The sequence below is a fragment of the Carcharhinus amblyrhynchos genome, chromosome 30 (genome assembly GCF_965287045.1).
Source record: "Carcharhinus amblyrhynchos chromosome 30, sCarAmb.v2.hapA, whole genome shotgun sequence".
Lineage (NCBI taxonomy): Eukaryota > Metazoa > Chordata > Chondrichthyes > Carcharhiniformes > Carcharhinidae > Carcharhinus > Carcharhinus amblyrhynchos.
In genome coordinates, this window is record NC_137353.1 from 20,415,772 (window position 1) to 20,436,797 (window position 21,026).

The following is a 21,026-nucleotide window of genomic DNA, read 5'->3' on the forward strand; positions in this document are numbered from 1 at the left end:
GCTTTGGTGCTTGATTTTCTTAAGGTCGCAATGGGTGCTATGAAACAATACTCAAAGCGACATATTGTCCTTGCACAAGATTCTGGTTAGGACTCTCGTGGCAACGTCCAGTTTTGGTCCGCACCGGAATGTGATTGGAGAAGCTCTGGGAGAGATTCAGAGGGGAATGAGTGATGGAAATTATACGCAGTTTAAAATCACCTCAGTTAACTGGATACAGGTTTATTTATTTCACGAGAAGCACAAATTCAAAAAGTGGGATTTGTTCACAAAGTGGGAAAAACAGGGAGCCATGCATAGAAGCTGCACAAGGGAGAACAAGGTTGCCCTTGATTCAATACCAGATCTATTTTCTGGTTCCTAGATCAACAAGTTAGCATAGAGTCACTACATATTGTAAATATCATGGATCTGGCTTTGATGGCTAACACCAATACAAGGAGGCAAGACATTAAGTATTATAAAATCATTAACAACCTGGTCTCCTGGCCTAGCTTTGATTGCCTCAAGCCAAAGAATAATCTATCACTTTTGTCCCAGAGCTCTCTCAATTTCAAAAAACTGCTTAAACATATATTTCCTGGGATGTGAGCATCACTGCAATGCCAGCATTCGTCAGCCATTCCTCTTGCGATGAAGGCAAATCACCTTCTGGAACCACTGTAGCCCATTTGGTATGGGTATCCACACTGTGCTGCTACAGAAATTCCAGGACTTTTGACCCAGCAAAAATGGAGGACCAAACACCATCTGCCAATTGCAAATCAGGGTGATGAGGGGCTTGGACAAGAACTTGCAGGAAGTGGTATTCCAAAGCATCCGCTGACCTTGTCCTAGGTGAGTGGTTTGGCAAGTGTAATTGAAGGAGTTTTGGATAGTTGCTGTAATGCACCTTACAGATGGTGTACAATGCTGCCACTATGCAGTAGTGATTGAAAACTTATGAAAGATCCCCAGGATGTTGACAATTGAGGGATTCAGGGATGGTTATCTTGTCAGTGTCATGAGATAGCCATTGCCCAGCCCTTGTGTGGTGCGAATGTTACTCACCACTCATCAGCCCAAGCCTGAATGTTGTCCAGGTCTTGCTGTAAAGGCATAGGCTGTTTCAGCAACCAGTAAGTTTCAAATGGTACTGAACAACATGCATTCATTGAACATCCCCCACTTCCTGGTCTTTTGCTGGAGGAAGGTCACTGATAACTTATCTGAAATTGGGCCGAGGACATGATAACATAGCAGCTGTGGTGAACCATGATGCACAGAGTGTCAGGCTAGATGATTTTTTTCCCTGTCTGATGCTTTGTACAAAAAGAAGAAAGCCTGAATAAATTTGGACGACCTCATTTGCTATGTGTACTATGCACTATAGAGATGCGTCTTTAGTTCACCAGTGACTATACTTTAAAGGTATTTAATTGGTTGAGATGTTTTGAAGTACACATGTCTTCTATGACTACCAATTTAACTTGGATTACTTGCAGTCTTAGAAAACTAATGATCAGAGAATTCTCAATTTTCCATTACAACTAGACCACAAACAGAATTATCTAGATAATAGATGATGTGCAGGGACATTACAAACCATAATTTAATTAAGGGATCTTAAGGGCTCGGCATTATTCTTCAAGCAGAAGTATCTTACAGATTCCATAGTTAAATCAGCCTCTTTACTTTGCCCATAGCAGCCACTGTTCTCTTCAAATAGTAGAATTCCAATTCTACTGGCAATTTAGGAAACTTCCTTAATTAACAATTGTGCGAGTAAAAGTGGTGAGTCTATCTACTCTCCCACTGGAAGTGCCATTTTGACTGAGCCAGATTGAGGAACCTGCAACAGCGCATGTAGGGTGACCCAATTTCCAAAACAGCACATTTCACAGGACAAAGTAACAGACTGTTTTCCATCTGTCACACTACCTGCCCTGGATACAGCAGAGGCTGGGGAGGCTGCAAACATAATTTACTTCTAAAAATAGATTTTGAATAAGAATATCCTAAGGAGTGCATGAACGCAGCATTATTTTCTGCATACGGCATTTCTATGTTTCGGTGCAGTAAGTGACACTGGACATTTACGAGTCCAAACAGTAGGCTGCTGCAATCTAAAAAATGGCAATTATGTAGTTAGAATGCAGAGCAACTAACTTGCAACAAATGCCATTGCAGCACACAGCTCAGCAATGTAACTGACACAAAAATTCTACCAAGATGCAGAGCCAAGGGTAGATTGCAAAGTATCAACAGCAATGATACACCCACTTGGCCCAACTGATCAATGCCAGCATTTTCACCAGGGGCAGCAATCATTGGACGTGTGCCAAAGGTGACATGTAAGATGATTGTCCTGTCTGAGCAGTCAGAACCACAAACTAGACAGACAGACCTAAGAAATCAGAACCACGCATTTCCAACCTTTTAAAGCCATCAGTGTCAAATTGATCAAGTTGCTGTGCTGCTGCTTCTGACCTTCGGGTAACAGCGTGGCTCAGATTTATTTTTAAAAGAAAGCTCACCAGAAAGCCAAAGCTGCCCAAAGGTCAGCAACAATGCAGCAGCTATCCAAGAGCCCATGGTGTTGGGGGTAGTATATCATCGTGCAGCGTATCAGAATACTAACAGAAGACAGAGTTGGGATAAGAGGAGCATTTTCGGAGTGACAACCCGTAACTAGTGGAGTGCTATAGGATCAGTGCTGGGCCACAATTGTTTACAATATATAATGATTTGTATGAGGGGTGTGAATGTACAATTGCCAAGTTTGCAGATGACAAAGATAGGTGGGAAGGCAAATGGTGAGGATTACAAAGTCTACAGACAGATATAAACAGGTTGAGTGAGTGACAAAAACTTGGACTTAGTAGTAACAGTAAAGAAGCAGAGCATTACTTAAATGGAAAAAGATTGTAGAAAGCTGTAGTGCAAAGGGGTTTGGGAGTCTCTGTATATAAAGCACAAAAAGCTAGCATGCAAATTCGATAGATAAAAGGACAGGTAATGAAATGTTGGCCTTTATTTCAGAGAATGGAAGAATGGAGTATAAAAATAAAGTCTTGCTAAAACTATACAAGGCACTAGTTAGAACACACTTGGAATACTGAACGTTTTGGACCCCTTATCTAAGGAAAGATATACTGGCACTGGAGGCAGTCAGGATAAGTTCACCAGGTTCTCAGGTACGGAGGGATTTTTTATGAGTAAATGGGACCTGAATTTATTGGAGTTTAGAAGAATGGGAGGTGACCTTACTGAGACACATAGGATTCTCAGGAGGCCTGACAGGGTAAATGCGGAAAGATTATGGGAGAGTCAATGACCAAAGGGCATAATCTCAGAGTGAAGGGTCACTCATTTGAAACAAATTAAGAGGAATTTCTTTGTTTACATAGTAAATCTGTAGAGTTCTTAGCCACAGAGAATTATAAAAGTTGTCTCTATGTTGAAGAGGGAGATATTTAATCAGTAAGAGAATCAAGAGTTATGAGGATAAGGTGGGAAAGTGGAATTGAGAATTGTCAAAATCATTATGATCCCATTGAATGGCAGAGCAGATTTGATGGGCCAAATGGCCTACGTCTAAGAGAGCTCTGTTGAAAATTGGTAGGTGAAATCTCTGCAACTTTAGAACCAATTGGATGCTGTAAGAGATTATGTTTTATATAGTATATGCAGAGCTTATAAATGTTAAAATGTATTCGCCATACACAAAACCTTAAATCAGTGAATAAATGAAAACTCGGCATGCCACTTCTGAAAAAGATGCCAGCCCCTGGTTTATACAGTTAACTTCTACAAAATACTGGTCCAGCTCGTGTCGAATTAAAGTAAAGGCATTGTGGCACTGGAAATGGTGCGATGGAAGACAACCAATTCAACACCTTGGATTAGGTACAGTGCACCAGAATTACAAAGCCTAGGAATATTTACAAGGGAGAAAAGGTAGCTCACCATTCATTTGCCACTATTATTGACTATTCAAGAGTTTAAAGACTAAAGGTACTCCTCACACTAACAGACAACATGGACCATAAAAAGGTAAATAAACATAATTCAGCTTTAATTATTTTACACAGTGGCAGTGAAAATTTGGCACAATATCTGGGATTGCAAATGTCAGCAAGTCAAAGTGGGAGATGGTTACATATTTAGCAAAAAAGGCTGTAAAGGATAGGAGGGATGGTTTTAAAACTTTGGAACTGGCCAGATGGATCTTGTGTAGTAAAGTGCTGAGGCAAAATATAGATCCACCCAAGATGAGATAGGGACAGAAGAAAGTTTGAAGGCTCATTTGTGTGGCAGTCTTAAATTTGGTCACCAATGCCTCAGTGTTCTTGCTGTTTAAAACACAGCACACTTACTGCTTGCAAGCAACCCATTAAACAGAAAATGGCAGTGTCTCTCCACTAGACACTATACCAACTTTCTTCTCCCAAAGAAAGCTGCAGTTTGAAGTTTCTATTTACAACATATCCACAAACACTTTGATAGTGTTAAAATACTAAACACAGATTTTAAATGCCCATTTAAATGCTGTTTCATTCTATCCTTTAACACAGCCAAGTTTCCCCTTCACTTCAATGGATAACTACAGCACAACAGTAAGTATTTATGGCAGATGTCTAGTGAATTAATTTAGGCTACAATCAGTATTTTCTCTGTGCTATTTAAGTGTACTCTCGCAAGCAGTGTCACTCACTGCCAGTGCTATTAAAACATTAATGCTAAAGCAAGGTTGGTTTCCTGATCATCAGAAACAAGAAACTGAAAATTGTTGCGATGAAGAATCAGTTAACCACAGCATAATGCTGTTGAAATTTAACCTGTTATATTTGGTTCCCTGGATTTTAGCTAGGGACAAATAAGTTTACCCATACGCTGTAACTGAATTAAATCACTTTCACAAAGATCTGCACAACAATTATATCAACTTACAGAATCTGGGCTGCTGATTGGAAAACAAGACTTTGAACACAGCTTTCATCCAACAAAAACTACTGGAGAAAAATTCATTCCATCTCCAAAACAGGCGTCAACAGTTGAAATGGGGAGTGAATAAAAAATATCTTCTTAGGAAAAATTGTATAAGATACATGCGTTATAAAACTCATAACGCAAGTTAAACTAAACCAGAAAAGAAGGGAAACAAATTGGGAACAGGACGGCAAGTAGATGAGCACTGGTAAACTGCCCTTTTTCCAAAACAAAACTAGATAAAATTACTTTTAGGAATTCGTTTGAGGGTGGGGGTAATTCAGTGATTGCCCCTAGTCTGAGCAATTTCAATGCAGTATTAATATTTGCTTCAGGTGTACAAACTAACAAAAAAAAATTGGCCCAGGCCAACTGGGGTGGCAAAGCGTTCCCCATCGAAGAGTAGATGTTTCATTTTTTTTCTATTGTTGACTTACTTTCACCTTATAACTAGTGTGAACATCACTCGTCATTTGCCCAGAATGAACCGCAATCAAGGTTTTAACTTCCACAATTAGTTTAATTATCTAATGAACTGTCAATTTGATGCATGTGACTTACATGGGATTGCACATTTAGCTCAATCTGAGTGTAAGGGGAGTCTGGGCAAGATGTTCCCCAGAATGTCCACCAGTTTGACTTCAAATATAGACCAGACTACAATTCCTACATTAAATTTTTGCACTCCAAGATCATTGGAATTCTGACGAAATATATACACTGGATAAGAATAAAGCACAGTAACATCACTGCACTCCCATAATTCAGTGTAATAACAATGTCTCTTGTTATCTACACTCCTAGTCAACAATTAGAACCACAATTGTCTGCTCCCCGTTAGAAAAAAGTTCCAAGTATATTACTAGAGTTACATCATTTGGTTGCAAATTGGCTGTTATAATATAAAACTCAGTGAAGGGTATGCAAGATTCTACTCCCTTCAGTTTAGAAATGATGTACCTTCAATAATCTGGCATACTCTTAAAAAAAGTGAGAATAAAGCTGAAGGAGGAAAAATTTGCTGGACATGCAGCAGTTGAACCAATCTGCCCCTGCATTAACTACATATTATGGTGCAATCCTGTAAAATAGGAGTTCTATTACCTGCACCCAGCTGTGCTTAGGGTAACACTTTGATTAATTGCATTATTCCACTAAAGCAGACTGACAAAACACCAGAAGGCGCAGGAGACCTGACTCATCCTTGGCACTGTATTTTCTTACCCTTTGAATTTACAGAACTGCAGCATAGGCGCGCCACTACAATAAAATACAAACACAGACACCTTGGAACCAGTGACCTAAAAACAAAGTGTGCCTCATGGATACAGTTCTTTGTCTTTCCTAATGAGATCACTGTACATCTGATCATATGTAGTTTTGAAATCGTATATATTTGGCTTGTCCGGAGCTGGTCCCGGTAGCTTCACGTGTGTCCCTGTTCCAAACGATCGGACATTGAAGCCTTTTTTACTGTAAAAGAGGAGAAAATAAACAACTTTAGAGTGCAGGAAATCTTGAATTAGAGTTAGAATTATACAATCAAGTAATTTCTAAATATCAAATATTTTGAATCTGGAAGGTACAATACAGCTTGATTTTTAAACAGGTCAATATGCATTTCATTAGCAGAAATATACAAGATAGCAAATAGCACCAAAAGGGTTCAATTGAAACACCAACTAAATTGGAGGCAGATAAGGAAGCAAATTCCAGACTGCTCAGAAACAAAGATGACAGGGCTACAGAGGCAAAAACAAGTACTTTGGAAACAGCTAGGCATTTTTGGAAATGGAGGCGTGGGCAGCTGGCTGTGATGCTGGACAGATGTATTAAGGTGGTCTGAACAGTCTTCAACTACATCTGTCTTATAACTAATTTCTATGAAACCAAGAGTTTAAATATTACCCAAATAAAAATGCTGTAGGGACTAGCTGTGAAAAACATTCACAAGGTCATCTGGCCAATCAGCTGATTTTAGTTATGTTTTCCACAAGTTAGGATACAAGTCATCTAAATAATTAGACGAGGTTTCATTAACATGATCCTGTGACTTCATGACTGGACATTTATTCAGATTTCACTTTACAAACTATATATATGAGTTACCTGCTACTAACGCACAAAGACCTTGTATTTCGGGAACATCACTTCATCTACACCAAAGATTTCCAATAGTGGGTACATTTTTATATGAGCACTGCCCATACATTGTTCAGCTGGTCCAACAACTCCCAGGTCTCTGGCTCAGTCTGATATTAACTGTGTTAAGGTTTATTAACCTGTCTCAAGAGTTGCATTCATTTCAATGCTCCCTTCTATAAATAGGAGCACAAGGCAATCCACTTCCAGCTAGACTTTTCCCCCCAATAACTCCACAGTAAATACTGCCCCAAGGGAATCAGATATTTCTTTGTCACACAGTAACAGGTATCAAATTCTGAAAAAAATTCACAGCTATTGGCATGCTAAACGGTAAGTTATTCCAATCCAAAAATTCTCATCTGTTGCTGGTGACTGCTTCCATGGCTTTTGTATCAAATACATTTGCAGTTTCCTGAATGTAGCAAATCACATATTTGCCTCTTGTTTATTCAACATTCACCCACAAATTATATAAATAGCATAAAAGAAACTGGAGGCTAGCATAGTACACAGCAGCTGCAAAATGGTTCTCAGTTCACCACACAGGTTGTTTCAAGTCATTGCCTTGCATCGACTAATAACATCAAGCCAAACAGCCACAACCAGAATGGAAGAAAACTTTTTCAAACAGCAAGATTGAAAAACAAATCCAAAATAGACTTTTAAAAAAATCAGTACTTGCTAAAGCAAATTGCACATTGAGGCTCACTAATCTGAACACTTTATGAATCAAGACACAGTGAATTTCTTTATCTTAAATAGCAATAGGCGGAAGTGGCCATTGCACACCCAAGTTCTGGATATTAAACCTTAACAAAAGTAACTAAGTTACAAAGCCACCTTAGATAAATGTTCCTAACACTAGATAAGCATTCTAATGTCAATGTCTCAGGAAAGTAAAGTATCAACCAGTGATAAGGAAATATACTTGTTTTGCCAACTGAAGGCTATATAAACAGTGTACCAATTTCGGTGCTCACTTTGTTAGTCATCTCTGCCTTCACAATCGTCGAGTAAGATTGGAATTGGCTAGGTTACCAAATTGCTGCTTAGGCTCCATGATCCCAGGAAAAAATTCTGGCACGTAAAGCAAAGTGCAACATGTGTCCCTTTGCTTACTGGGACCAGTCAAGCAGACTGCCCCAACCTGGAATTCAAGGCTACCATTCTAGGGCAAGGCTGCAAGATGAGGTAAAATTTACCATAGTAATCTATTAAGTATTCTTGCCCTGAGACTATAGGCAGACCTAGGGTAGAGTTACAAAAGTCCAGCAGTTAAAAATAGATTACTTGTCACTTCACCATTTAACTGAAGTATTTCCAATTATTGTACTGAAGACAGACTTGTAAAAGTGCTGTTTTTGCGGGATTAAAATTTGCAGATAATAAAAACAATGCTTGGGGTGATATTACAGTACATTGGACAAAAAAGGTTTCAGGTTCATTTTTGTTTTCCAGGTTAGTCGCTCTCAGGGTAGCTTTAGTCAACTGACCTCAATTTCTGGATGGAGGAAAAAGGAATCTCTCAATAGGTTGCCAATAATCCATCTGGAAAACACAAGAATGTTGGACAAAGGAAGGGGTCTCAAAGAAATTATACCCCAGCACCAGCCAACATAATGAGGACAAAAGAAACTCAGGCAAAGTCAAATTTGCATTTAAAAAAGCTAACCACTCAGTGACAGAGGGCAAATGGATTTCACTTGATTAGCAGCTTACAGCCACAATCATTTCTTTTTCACATGGAGAACGCCAAAGCATCAGCCCATTAAATAAACTGTGGCCGGAAACAAAAGTTTAATATGCAGGCATTAAAACTGCAGGGTAACAACGGACTGATAATTGCTCAATATACATTTCACACAAGCATAGTCAAACAAAAACATACACACTAAAATTTAACTTTTGACCTACAGAATAGACAGGGGTGCAGAAAGTAATAGCAACTCCCATAGGCTTCATTTTCACTCATTTATTTAAAGTGCTGCTCGATAGTCAAACTTGAAAACCTCATTCTTCTGCTGAGGAAGTGTCCTGTTTTGAGACAGTCATTGATCAAGGTAGGTGCAGGATAATGTAAAATTAATGCATGCGATCTCATTCATAAGACATCAAATGATCCTTTTACCTAGTAAAATCTACAGAATCCTCTTCAATGGAGATGCAGATGAAGATAACTGGCAAAATAGTCTAAGAGAATTGTTTTATATAAACACATCTGGAATGTACCACAAAAATGGTAGAAGCAGATTCAATTGCAACTTTCAAAGGGAAATATACAACATATATACACGACAGGGAGAAATTTGCAAATTTGGGCAAAGAATGGGATGATTTGCACTTAAAGAGCTGCCATAGGCATGATGGGCTGAATGGCCAGCTTCTGTGTTGGATGCTTCTAGATAATTAAGTTTGCAACTTCCAAAACATGAACTTCCTCCAAGAAGAAAAGATAGCAAGATAAAACAATCCAACTCTCAAAATGTACTGCTATCCAAACCACTAATCTGATATCTAGTTAGCTTACAAGTTATCCAGCCCACCACTTAAAGAACGATCTCTATGTTGATGTTCTTTGAATTCAATCATTCCAGCTAGGAATAAAGCCACTGAACAGAGTCACAAGCAGTAGCTGCAAATGCTGCCTGGACAGACAATATGGTGGAATGCTGTTGATGCAGGAACAAGAGTAATGCTGTCACTTCCATAGAACATAACTTCAAATCTTCCTCAAAGCAGGTATCAGGTAGCCCCTAAGCTGAAGTCAAAATCTTTTTCTTATAATGGGATGTGAGCATCACTGTTCCAAGGTCAGCGTGTGGTACCCATCCCTAGCTGTTTGAGGTGGTGTTAGAGAGTTACCTTCTTGAACAGCTGCAGTGCACGTGTAGGTGCACCCACAGCACCGAGGAATGGAGTTCCAGGATTTTAACTCAGTGGCAGTGAAGAAACAGATATTGTCCCAAGTCAGGATTGGTGTATAGATTTGAGAATGTGGGAGGGTGAAGCTAAACGCTGAAATATGGAAAGAATAAATAATTGGCACTAACAACTACTGAAACAAACAGAAGGCATTATCTTCACAGTGAAAAGATCTTTCCAAGCTTCAAGACAATTTTCACACATCCAAGGTCTTATCGTGGCACTCTGAAATTTGGTGCGCTGGTTACAAGCCAAATTATGCAACATCAATTAGCATAGAGGAAAATAGGCTCAAGTAGTTTGTCAGACAGTAAGAATTGATAAATTCTGGTGTGTGTACAAGATCTTGCATCAATTACTAAAAATCCAATAAAACGCCAAAATCATTGAATATTTATATTCAGTCTTGGATACTTTGAAAGGACAAAACACAAGCTGCGGATATTATTCATTTCATGTGACAGATCAACAGGCATTGACCTGGACCAGATTTAACTGAGAATTATTCCAAAAAGACTTCAAAGGCCTCCAACACACTGACTTGTGTGGGACACAGCTCCACATCATTTAGCCAAATGCCACTTCTTCACTCAAGCAAACATTTGAGTAATGCTGAAAGAAACCTGCTGTCATAGCTTTTGGTCGTGCATTCATCAGAACAAAGGCAAGAATGCCAAATTTCAACGATAGTTACAATTTATGTTGCATGAGAAAAGTTTGCTTATTGGTTTGCAAGTTGACTGATTGATCAAGGTGTTGCCATGAACAGTGTGCCAAAGAACTATTGTCCTCCATATTTTTGTCTAACTTAACAATATCTGGATACATTCTTTTAGTTTTCAGAGGCCAGGTTCCTTCACGTGAACATATATAGCTGCTGGCAAGTGAAAGTGAGCCATTCCCAACTGATCTTAAATTGGTTGACGTAATTCTTGGCACACAGGATTTTTCAGCAATTGTGGAATCACATCTAATGTAGATCATTATGCTCTGCATTTTGCAAGCACTATTTCACATATTAATCCAGATCAGAAGTAGCCAAGCTTTCTGCATTAGTATGGTGGAGACACTTCAATAACACTGTTTAACTCTATTCCCCCATACATCTCAGGTTGATATTAAATCTTGGCATTCCTATTTGGGACTTAATAGTGTTTTCATAGAAATTATAACAGTTGTGCAATCCAAAAAGTCAAATCTTATTCTTTGTCCAAGTAATGGCCCTCATCCATCATGTCAGCTTTATTCCCACAGTCCCTTTCCTTCAACCATGTACCGAGCCCATGCTTAATAAGCTCCAATTAATTCTGGTGGCATATTTCATCAGCTCAAGGTTATCTTTATTTTTTTACCCTCTGTGCCCCAAATCTCTAATTTTATCCATCAATACTGGTTCCATCATAGATCCTACAGCTGTCCAATTCTCCGCACCCACAAAATTCAAATTAGTAATTAACAGAAGCCTGGACTTTTTTGTAAAGATTCAGATAGCCTGAGACTGATGTTACCCTGCAACCCAACTCCTGACAATTAATACTGATTTAGATCATGGAGGGCATCCCAGCTGAACAAAAACAACCACCACAGCCACCCAATGCCCAAATAAACCTGAACCTTCCAGCAGAAAGGGTTGTGCAGTTTCTTGGAAAGAGTCATGTTTAGATAAAACATGTTGAACTTTTGATTATGTCCACAATGCAGAAGAAAGGGTCTGCACTCCAAATATTGTCAGTTAAATAACTTGTGAATCAAAGAGATAATTTTATCCATAGAAAGTTGACTGGACTAGTTGAGCTCAACACTACAGCTATTTTACAATGTGGTTGTCACCAACTACTAATGTGAATAGCCTGCAACTTAATAGAAAATATGTGGCATGATTTAAAGCAGAGAATTCAGTTCAGGTTCCCTTTAAACAAGTTGCTTCTAGGTATTTATTTGTGCTAAATGGTGCTTTTCATTGTATTCGCAACGTCATTCTATTATTGGTGCAGTGGTTTCATTTCATATCAATGGATAATATAAATACAACCCGAAACGCTCAAGATGGCCAATCTAATACCGCAGTGAAACACTCCATCGAAGGATGGTCACTTTGAGTCAATTCAGGCCACAGAACTGAATTTAACAATGGAGAGAAGTCACACTGCTGAGCAGTGTGGTAAACCTTTAATACAAGTGCAGTGGGTAACAAAAGTGGACTAATTGTAAGCAGAACGGAGTTGAGGAGGAACTTCTTCACTCAAAGGGTGGTGAATCTCTGGAATTCTCTGCCCATTGAAGTGGTGGAGGCTGCCTCGCTAAATATATTTAAGACGCGGGTAGATAGGTTTTTGATAGGCAAGGGGATTAAGGGTTATGGGGAGAAGGCGGGAAGGTGGAACTGAGCCACTTCAGATCAGCCATGATCTTATTGAATGGCAGCGCAGGCTCGAAGGGCTAGATGGCCTACTCCTGCTCCTATTTCTTATGTTCTTATGAATCAGAAATGAGAAGTTTGGAGTACTCATCACATTACTTCACATTTCAATTTTTTTGTATATTCAGATAAAAAAGGGCCAGAGATAGTTCTAAAAGCTCACCATTTTCCAGTTTGCTCACGTTAAAGCAATTTCACTGAACTGCCCCAAAAATACACACTAATATTTATTCAAATTCACTGATCTTCAATAATTGCAACACTTCAGCAGCATTCACTTCCAATATTGTCTGAATTAAATCACATGCCATTTACTCTCGTTTTAGCAACATTATTGTAACCCCCTTTTATTTCATTGTCTGGCATACCTTCTCAAAATGATTAGCCCTGTCACATATTGAGCAGTATTTGTAGAAACAGCAGGCAGACCCAAATGATTTTGGGAATGGTAGAGAAAACATTTATTAGGGAATCCTCAATCATCTACTCATGAAAAAGTAATCACAAGAACTTAAATCTGTAGTATTCAGGAGCCAGAATCTCTGACCAATTGCTGAGTCAGCTTACGAGGGAAAGTAACTTAGTTTTCACTTAACAATAATTCCTTTTACGAACATGACAGAACTTGCCAAATTTTAAAGTGCAAGCTACTATGTGTCTTCACTTAAATTCAGCACTCACTAAACATTCTGTTGGCAGCTACATTTTAAAGTTGCAGGGCCTTGGATTAATTGGCTAACTCTATAAAAGACAACTAGCTCAGTGATCTGCATTTTATATTTTATGATCATCTGAAAACAGGAAATCTGGATTAACCTCCAATTTTATAGGCTGAAGTTAAGAAAGTCAGTTTTACAAGGTTGAGAAGGTGGTTAATGAGCACGAGGAAAAAGGAAACTGAGCAGCAGAAAGGATGAAAACAGTCAACCAAATGAAAATTCATATTTAGCAGCAGCAATAAAAGTAAAAATGGTACAGTTTGAAAGAGTTCCAAAGGAAAGGGTGTAATGGTTCAAACACAGTAAGAAGTCTCACAACACCAGGTTAAAATCCAACAGGCTTATTTGGTGGCACAAGCTTTCGGAATATCACTCCTTCTTCAGGTGAAGAAGGAGCGGCAACACCTGGTGTTGAGAGACTTCTTACTGTGCTTACACAAGTCTGACGCTGGCATCTCCATACCATGGTTGAAACAGCCATGGCTTGCACAGCAAGGAACATCAGGTGTCAGAGTTTGGAGCACTGGCTGTGCGGGGTACTTGCTGCCAACTGTTGGAATAAAACAGGAAGAAACAACACCTCATATCCGATAACCTGCATCAATGTACAGCATCACCTCAAACAGGTAAAGAATCATAGAAGCCTACAGTGCAGAGGCCATTCAGCCCATTGAGTCTGCACCGAACACAATCCCACTCAGGCCCTACCCCCATATATTATACCCACTAATCCCTCTAACCTACACATCCCTGGATACTAAGGAGCAATTTCTTAGCATGGCCAATCAACCTAACCGGCACATCTTTGGACCGTAGGTGGAAACTGGAGCACCTGGAGGAAACCCACACAGACACGAGGAGAACGTGCAAACTTCACACAGAGTGACTCGAGCTAGGAATCGGACCCAGGACCCTATGAAACAGCAGTGCTAACCACTGTGCTACCATGCCTTTTCCCGTCCTCACTCACCTCCAGTATCTGAACAATTTCCAGATGGTTCTGTTCAAAAAGCAGAGTGTAGTAATGGTTCAATAATTTCTGTATTGATCTTTAGTGAGTTTTCCATCAGACTCCAAGCTCTGAATTTTTCTCCTTATTTGGCTTAGACGGAGGAACCCCTTGATTACATTCTAAGCAAGTCACTATGAAAATGTTTAGATCCACATTCCAGCATAATATTGGACTAAGTAATTAAGCTGCAGTGTAATGTGTACTTGACCACTTGCAAAGATTGTAACTGAAACTATTCTGAACGAAACACTGCTAATAGATTGCAAAATGTTTTAGTTATTCATCAGAATAATCCTCAGTTCTGCCAAATGTCAGCAAATAGAAGTATCCACAAGTCAACTGTGCTCCAGAGACAATTCTTGATCTATACTGAGTTTTCAAATCTCAGTTGGGTCGTAATTAATTTATCTAATTGGCACTGTTTTGTGAAAGAGAATCAGATGGTTCAGTTAGTGGTACCCCCTTCATCTCAGTCAAAAACTGCAGGTCAAGTTCAGTCCAGGCCAGAGCTGGAGAACAACTGAAGTGCTATCAGATCAGAAAAGTCCTGGTTACCCATGTTTGTGCTGATCTACATTGCTACTCAGTCCAGCAATGCCTTCCATCTTAAAATCCCATTTTATTTCCTACAACCTACTGAGATCTCTGCATTCCTCCAATCCTGGTCCCTTGTTCATTTCTAACTTTTAAAATTGCTGCACTATTTGCAACTAACTTAGAATCATAGAAACTTCAGCAGCCTGGGTCCCAAGCTTCGGAATTCCCTCCCTATACCGCTCCATCTTTAAGACACTTCTAAAAACTTTACTCTCCAATCAAACTTTGGTCATCAGTCGTAACATCAGTGTTAAATTTGATTACGCTCTTTTGAAGCACCATGGGATGTTTAACTTTTTAAAGGCAGGTTGTTGAGACATTAAACATTTATCAGTTCTGATATAGAGGTAGTCATTTTTCCTCACTGCTATCTTTGGGGTGTTGGTGTAGAAGGGCTGTCATGCTAACAGAAAACATTCACAACATTAAAACTAAGTGAAAAGTTGATGGGATTCGACAAAATACAAGATATTAAAAACTGGTGTGGATTCATGTTGAATTAAATCCAGAAACTACCTATCCTGAAAGATCCATGTTCTGGACATCAGGATCAGACCAGAGATTATCTCCTTAGTCATGCATCCTGCTTATTACCAGTGTCTATGCTTATGCATGACTAATGGAACCTCTGAAATATGAGGCAGCCAGCAATCACGGAAACGAGACAACAGCAAGATGGCAGCAAGGGGAAATACCACACAAGAAAAAAACTCTGCTAAATTACTCTAACCTGAGATGGAAGTTATCATGCAAAAGCTGGTTTGCTGAGGTTTATAATGTGATGTGAACATTAGGATAGAAAATATTTGTCCTAATTTTCACAAAAGTTTCTGCAATATTCAGCCAAAGAACGCAATTTGTAAAAATACAATCACAATTGGAGCCTTAGCATTCCAGTGGAAGTGATTTTTTGCACACTACTAATCTTCAACACTTAACACATTATGATTGCTTCTCAAAGGGACTCAAGTGTAGCCAACCCATTCAAATTTCACATGGCTTTAAATGCTAAGAATTTATTGAAAGTTAATCTACAAAAATAAGGTTACAAATGGAAAATAAACAGCAATAAAGCAACAAGGAAGCAACATTAGTACCCAAAGGATCCCAAGTATGTTTCAAATTTCATAGGTGCAAAGTCAGCAATACTTTGCAGTTACTAGAACATACAACACAAAAACAAGCCATGAACATAGTATATGCCAATGCTTATAAGAGTCTACACTTTCAACAACCTTCTCCATTCCATCTACCTCATTTCATCCTCTCTTCCATATTCTCATCTAAATTTTCTTTTGAAAGCTGTGTAAGTCAATTGCTCCTTGTGGTAGCAAGTTCCACATTCTAATCCCAGAGTAAATAGGTTTTTCTAAATTTCCACAATGAATTAACTATGTTGTATTTATGGGCCTATAGTTTGGATTCTGCCAATCAACATTTTCTCCACATCTACCCTAGTCTACAAATTCATTACTTTAAAGGCCTCCATTTAGGTACTTCAAGTCTCTCTTCTGAAGAAAAAAAACTGACAGAAGAATTCTATCTAACAATCTACAACACAAAACCCAGACCCTGATGTGACATTGGACATTGTAACATGCATTAAAAATTTCACCACAAATTCTACAAGGCAAAGTACGCACACTCACCATGCTCTTTGGGATTACAACAGCACTGACTTTCCTGCAGTGGTCTGCACCAGCATACCAGCTACCCAGTCATAATCTAACAAATATGATATTCAGAGCAATTGAGTCTGAATGAAGATGTGGAAGAGGAGCTGAGGTTAGTGGTGACTAGAAATTATGAGTGTAAGTAATCAGTTATTAAACCATCCCTTCCCGTAAAAAAAAAAGCACATTCTGAATGAACACCACTGTATTTAACTGAGTCATGGAAACCACCAGCCCAAGATATAATCAATCCCACCTTCAAATAACATCTGACCAAATCCCTAGGAGAACCAGTAGTAAACAGAAATAAAAATATAGTCTTATCCATCAGGAAAAAGATTCATTATGTAAAGCGTTTGCTCAGGCTTGCATGGCTTAGGCCTACACTTAGTGAAACAAGTGTTGAAATAGTGCCATCTGGAAGTTTGGTGCCTCACTCCTGTAAAGCTTGGTGAGCTGAGGTGAAATCAGAGAGAGAAATCACGTATAAAGGATTCTCTCAGTCTATGAGTTACACTAATAGGGAGCGTTCAAAACCTGCTGCCAGTCAGTGGGGATATGTTAAAAATACACTCTTCCCAAAGGATATGCACTGTTAATGAAGACCCTTAATCTACATGATTACTCATTTACTTTCCCCAAGTCAAGGTGTACTGAAAGGTTAACAGTCAATGCTGTAATTAACTGAGGATAATAGATAACCAGCAGCAAAGTAAGCAGGCGAAAGATGTCAGCAGCCTCAGGTGACTAAGCTTCAACAACCCAAGTCACCTTAACCTCAATGTACAATTATGTCATAGTAATCACAGAATGAAGCCATTTATGAAATCAGGGAAGTTTAACAAGTGACAAGCATCCAAATAGTTCATATTTAATAATACTCATTGCGATGGGTAAACCTTTGGCACTAAGTTTCCCTAGATTTGAGTAATCCCCTCATTTTGCTGAGTTTTCTCCTGTGGAGAGGCCACAAGTCTTCTCTAAAGCAAAGCAGAACTAATAAAAGGCTCTCATGAAGCTCCAGGCAGCTACAATGGTGCAGCACAGCCCAACAGCACAGACCCATCAAGAACAACAGGAAGAAGAATTTTAAGTTATAAATATACTTAATTTTGAAGAAAACTGTCCCTAAAAATCCCACCCGGTATAATGTGCGTATGCTACTATGAACTTTAAAATCCAGAAATGTCAAGAAACAGAATCAAAAGAAAAGTAATTTATCAAAAAGAAACCCAAAGTTCATGTTTTTAAAAAAAGCTTTACTTCTGGTTTATCACATCTGAATAGTTTAAAATTGTGCATCATTTATTCTCGGGTTCAAAGCCCATCAATTATTCCAGTCCCGAGTGACCCACCAAGGCCAGTGCCCAGGACTATGCCCCAAAATGTTTCTTTTGGTAAATCCAGTAGCCATGAATTGACCAAAGAAATACAAGAGTATTGTTAAGCACAGTCAGCTAATTTCAATGGCTATGCCCCACTGGGATTGGCACAATGTGTGATCGGGAGTGGGGGGAATCTCCCATCAATCTCACAAATGCACACAGGATAGTGACAGATGCACAGAACGGTAGGGGACAGGGTAGCACTTAAAGGCACTTCAAAAAAAATGAAAAAGTTAATGCCAAGTCAAAAAAAGGAGACAGTATGACAAAACTCTTTCATCTGACAAAGAGGAAAGAGAGAAAATCTTAAAGAAAGCGTTGAAAAGACTTATGGAGGAGATTCCAATATTTTTAAGTCAAAAATGACAAAGTACAGCCACCAATGGTGGGTTGGATTCTGCACAAGTGGAAGAATACAGAATTCTTTGGGATTACAGATAATGAGGACAAAGCAATTTAAACTTTAAAATATTGCCAACGTCAGCCAACGAGGGTGATGTGGGAATGGAACATGGTGCAAATTAAGACAAGGATGGTAGAATTTTGAATAAGGTTACAGGGAGTGAACGAAAAGGCAGCTTGATGGGCAGTGGATTGGTTGAATCAAGTTAAGAAAATAATTACAGAGATTATAGCAGCAAATGGGCTGAGGCAGAGATAGCTGATATTAGGAAGGTAGAAAGCAGCTAATATGAGGTAGGCTGATAAATTCATCCTCTCAGTGCCAGGGATCTGGTTTCAATTCTGGCTTTGGGTCTGTGTGTGGAGTCAGCATATTCTCCCTGTGTCTGCTTGGGTTTCCTCCCACACTTCAAAGATTTGCAGGTTAGATTGACTGGTCATGCTAAATCGCCCCTTACTGTCAGGCGTGGGGTTATGGGGATAGGGTCTGGGTGGGACTGTTGTTGGTGCAGGTTCAATGGGCCAAATGGCAGCCTCAGGCATGATGAAATTCAGGCTGAGAAAGTGCTCCAAAATCTCAAAACAGCCTGGTTCAGTCTGAAGCAGATCAGGGAGGATCAAAGGGGTGGGCAAGGTTTGTGATACGGATGAAAGACATTAACTTTTGTCTTCCCAATATTCTACTGGGGAAGGTTACAGCTTATCAAGACTGGACATTGGATAAGTAGCCTGACAAGGTGATGCAAGGTGGAGAGTGGCAAGTTAAAGCTATATCATTAGTGTACACATGGAACTAGATTGATATCACCCAAGGAACTGCTTCTTGCAAGACTCCAAAATAATAATTTAAAAAATACATGCAGCAATCACTAAGCCAGGCAACGGCTTCCAATGGCTAAATTTCAGCTTTCATCAGGCCTCCGCTGAATTTTGGCAGTAGTCTTCAATGATGCAAGTCATTGATTGGGGTGCACCAGTTACAGTCAAGTCCCTCGCAAGGCCTCGCTTGTACCAATTTGCTGCACGAAGACCTTGGCCAGTGCAGAAAATGTTGAAGAGTGCCCAAAGTCAGCATAGCAGGTTGAAGCTGGGTGGGCAGATTGTGGGATTTGTGATGAGGATGTTTTTAATGGTAAGTAATAAGTAATGATGTGGCAGCAGAAACAGCTCTTCTAACTATGACAAGAAGCAAAAGTGGAACAAAGTGAGACACTTGAGCAACAGAAGAGACACATTGGAGGAGGGTACAGCCAACCATGCCAATGACTGCAGACGGGTTGAGATGCATTAGTGAAGCATAGTCAGACCCACTGAGTTGAAGCTAAGATGGCATTGATTTGGATGTATCAATACATTAAAAGACATGAGGAAGGAGGCTGAAATCTTGTGCAAATAAGATGATGACACAGAGCCACACAAATATTTGAACAGGTGGCAGAAAAAAGAGAAGAAATGGGGAATAAGGCACAGGGGTTTTCTTTTGTGGAGAATGATGATGATTATTTGAAAGGAAAAATAGTTACGGGAACAATTCACAACGAAAGCTAGCAAATAAGCCAGAACGGGAAATTACAGTCAGCATTTTAGTAGTATAATCAAAATGAGCTGGGTCTTAGATTCAATTGCACCGATGTAAGTTTCTAGAGGTGGTCAAAGAGACAACTGAACGCATGACTATGTTGAACACAAAGTCCACAAGTTCCTCATACTTAAGGAAACAATGAATAAAGGAAGAGAGTCAGGAGTCAACTCTGTATTCCAGACAGGAGTGGGTGTTGAAGCTTGGGGGAGGGGGAGGGGGAGGGGGGGGGGGGTGAGAAAGACAGCATTTTGGGCCGGGGGGGGGGGGGGGTGTCCCAGAGCTACAGAAAGGTTTTTTTGGGGGGGCGGGGGGAGAAGGGGGAAGAGTGAGAGGGTGAAGGCCGAGAGGCAGCCGGAGCGGGGAGTGGGACACAACCAGGCCCTTAATACCCATCCATAGAAAGGGTGCGGCCGAATGGGGCTCATAGGCCCGAGACAGCGGAGTGCGGGCGCGTGTGGGTGCTGGGAGGTTTCTGGAAGGTGCAGGGCCACGCGGTGAGGAGGGTGTCCACTCCCGGAGGTTCGGAGTAGGCCCCGGCGGGCTCGGTGTGTTCACCCCCTGCCCGGTAGGCCCGGCGGGAGCGGCGAGGTGGGTTACCTGAGGATACTGTGCGCTTCCATGCTCCGGTTCTGGTTACTCGAGCACACCACGGCCACTCGCAGCGGATTCTGGGGCATCTCCTCCTCGCGCCGCCGCCGCCGGGTGGAAGGGGGGGAGGGGGAGGGAGAGAAAATAAACCGACCGGAAGCGGCGACCGCGCGACCGGAGCCCGGTCAGACACAAAATGGCGGCGCCCCACCACCCACTTCCGGCGGGAGCAAGCCAAGTGCGCACTTCCGGTGGAGGAAACAACGTCGACCGCGACCTCACTCCGCCCTCCATTTTGAGTGTGGCGTGTACCAAAGAGCTTCACAACCAGCTTTGTAGTGTGAGTACACATTTCTCAAGGAAGAACCTATAGAAATGATCCCTAAACGTGTTGTTGTAATGTGACAACCACAAACATTGTTCAGTGCAGGAAACCTTGTACATCAAGTTTCCCCAAACAATGAAATAAATTAGCAGGTCATCTCTTCCAAGTGTTAGTTGAGGGGTACATGTTGGCGGAATTCTGGGAGAACTGCCATATTTTAATACTACTCAGAGGTATTTTGCATTCATTTAAGAGTGCAGACTAGTCGTTTTAATATCTGAGTTGA

The 21,026-nt window shown here is 40.2% G+C and overlaps 1 protein-coding gene across 1 annotated transcript in view; it reads right to left on the reverse strand.

Moving 5' to 3' along the window:
- Positions 1–20,625, reverse strand: part of ssu72 (SSU72 homolog, RNA polymerase II CTD phosphatase) — a 93,186-nt gene extending 72,561 nt beyond the window's left edge. The window contains exons 1-2 of the mRNA XM_080215527.1: positions 20,425–20,625; positions 6,301–6,444 (exon numbers count right to left, since the gene is read on the reverse strand). Of these exons, the coding sequence (XP_080071653.1) occupies positions 6,301–6,444; positions 20,425–20,504 (224 nt within the window). The 5' untranslated portion in view covers positions 20,505–20,625. The remainder of the gene's footprint in view (positions 1–6,300; positions 6,445–20,424) is intronic.
- Positions 20,626–21,026: the final 401 nt, after the last annotated feature.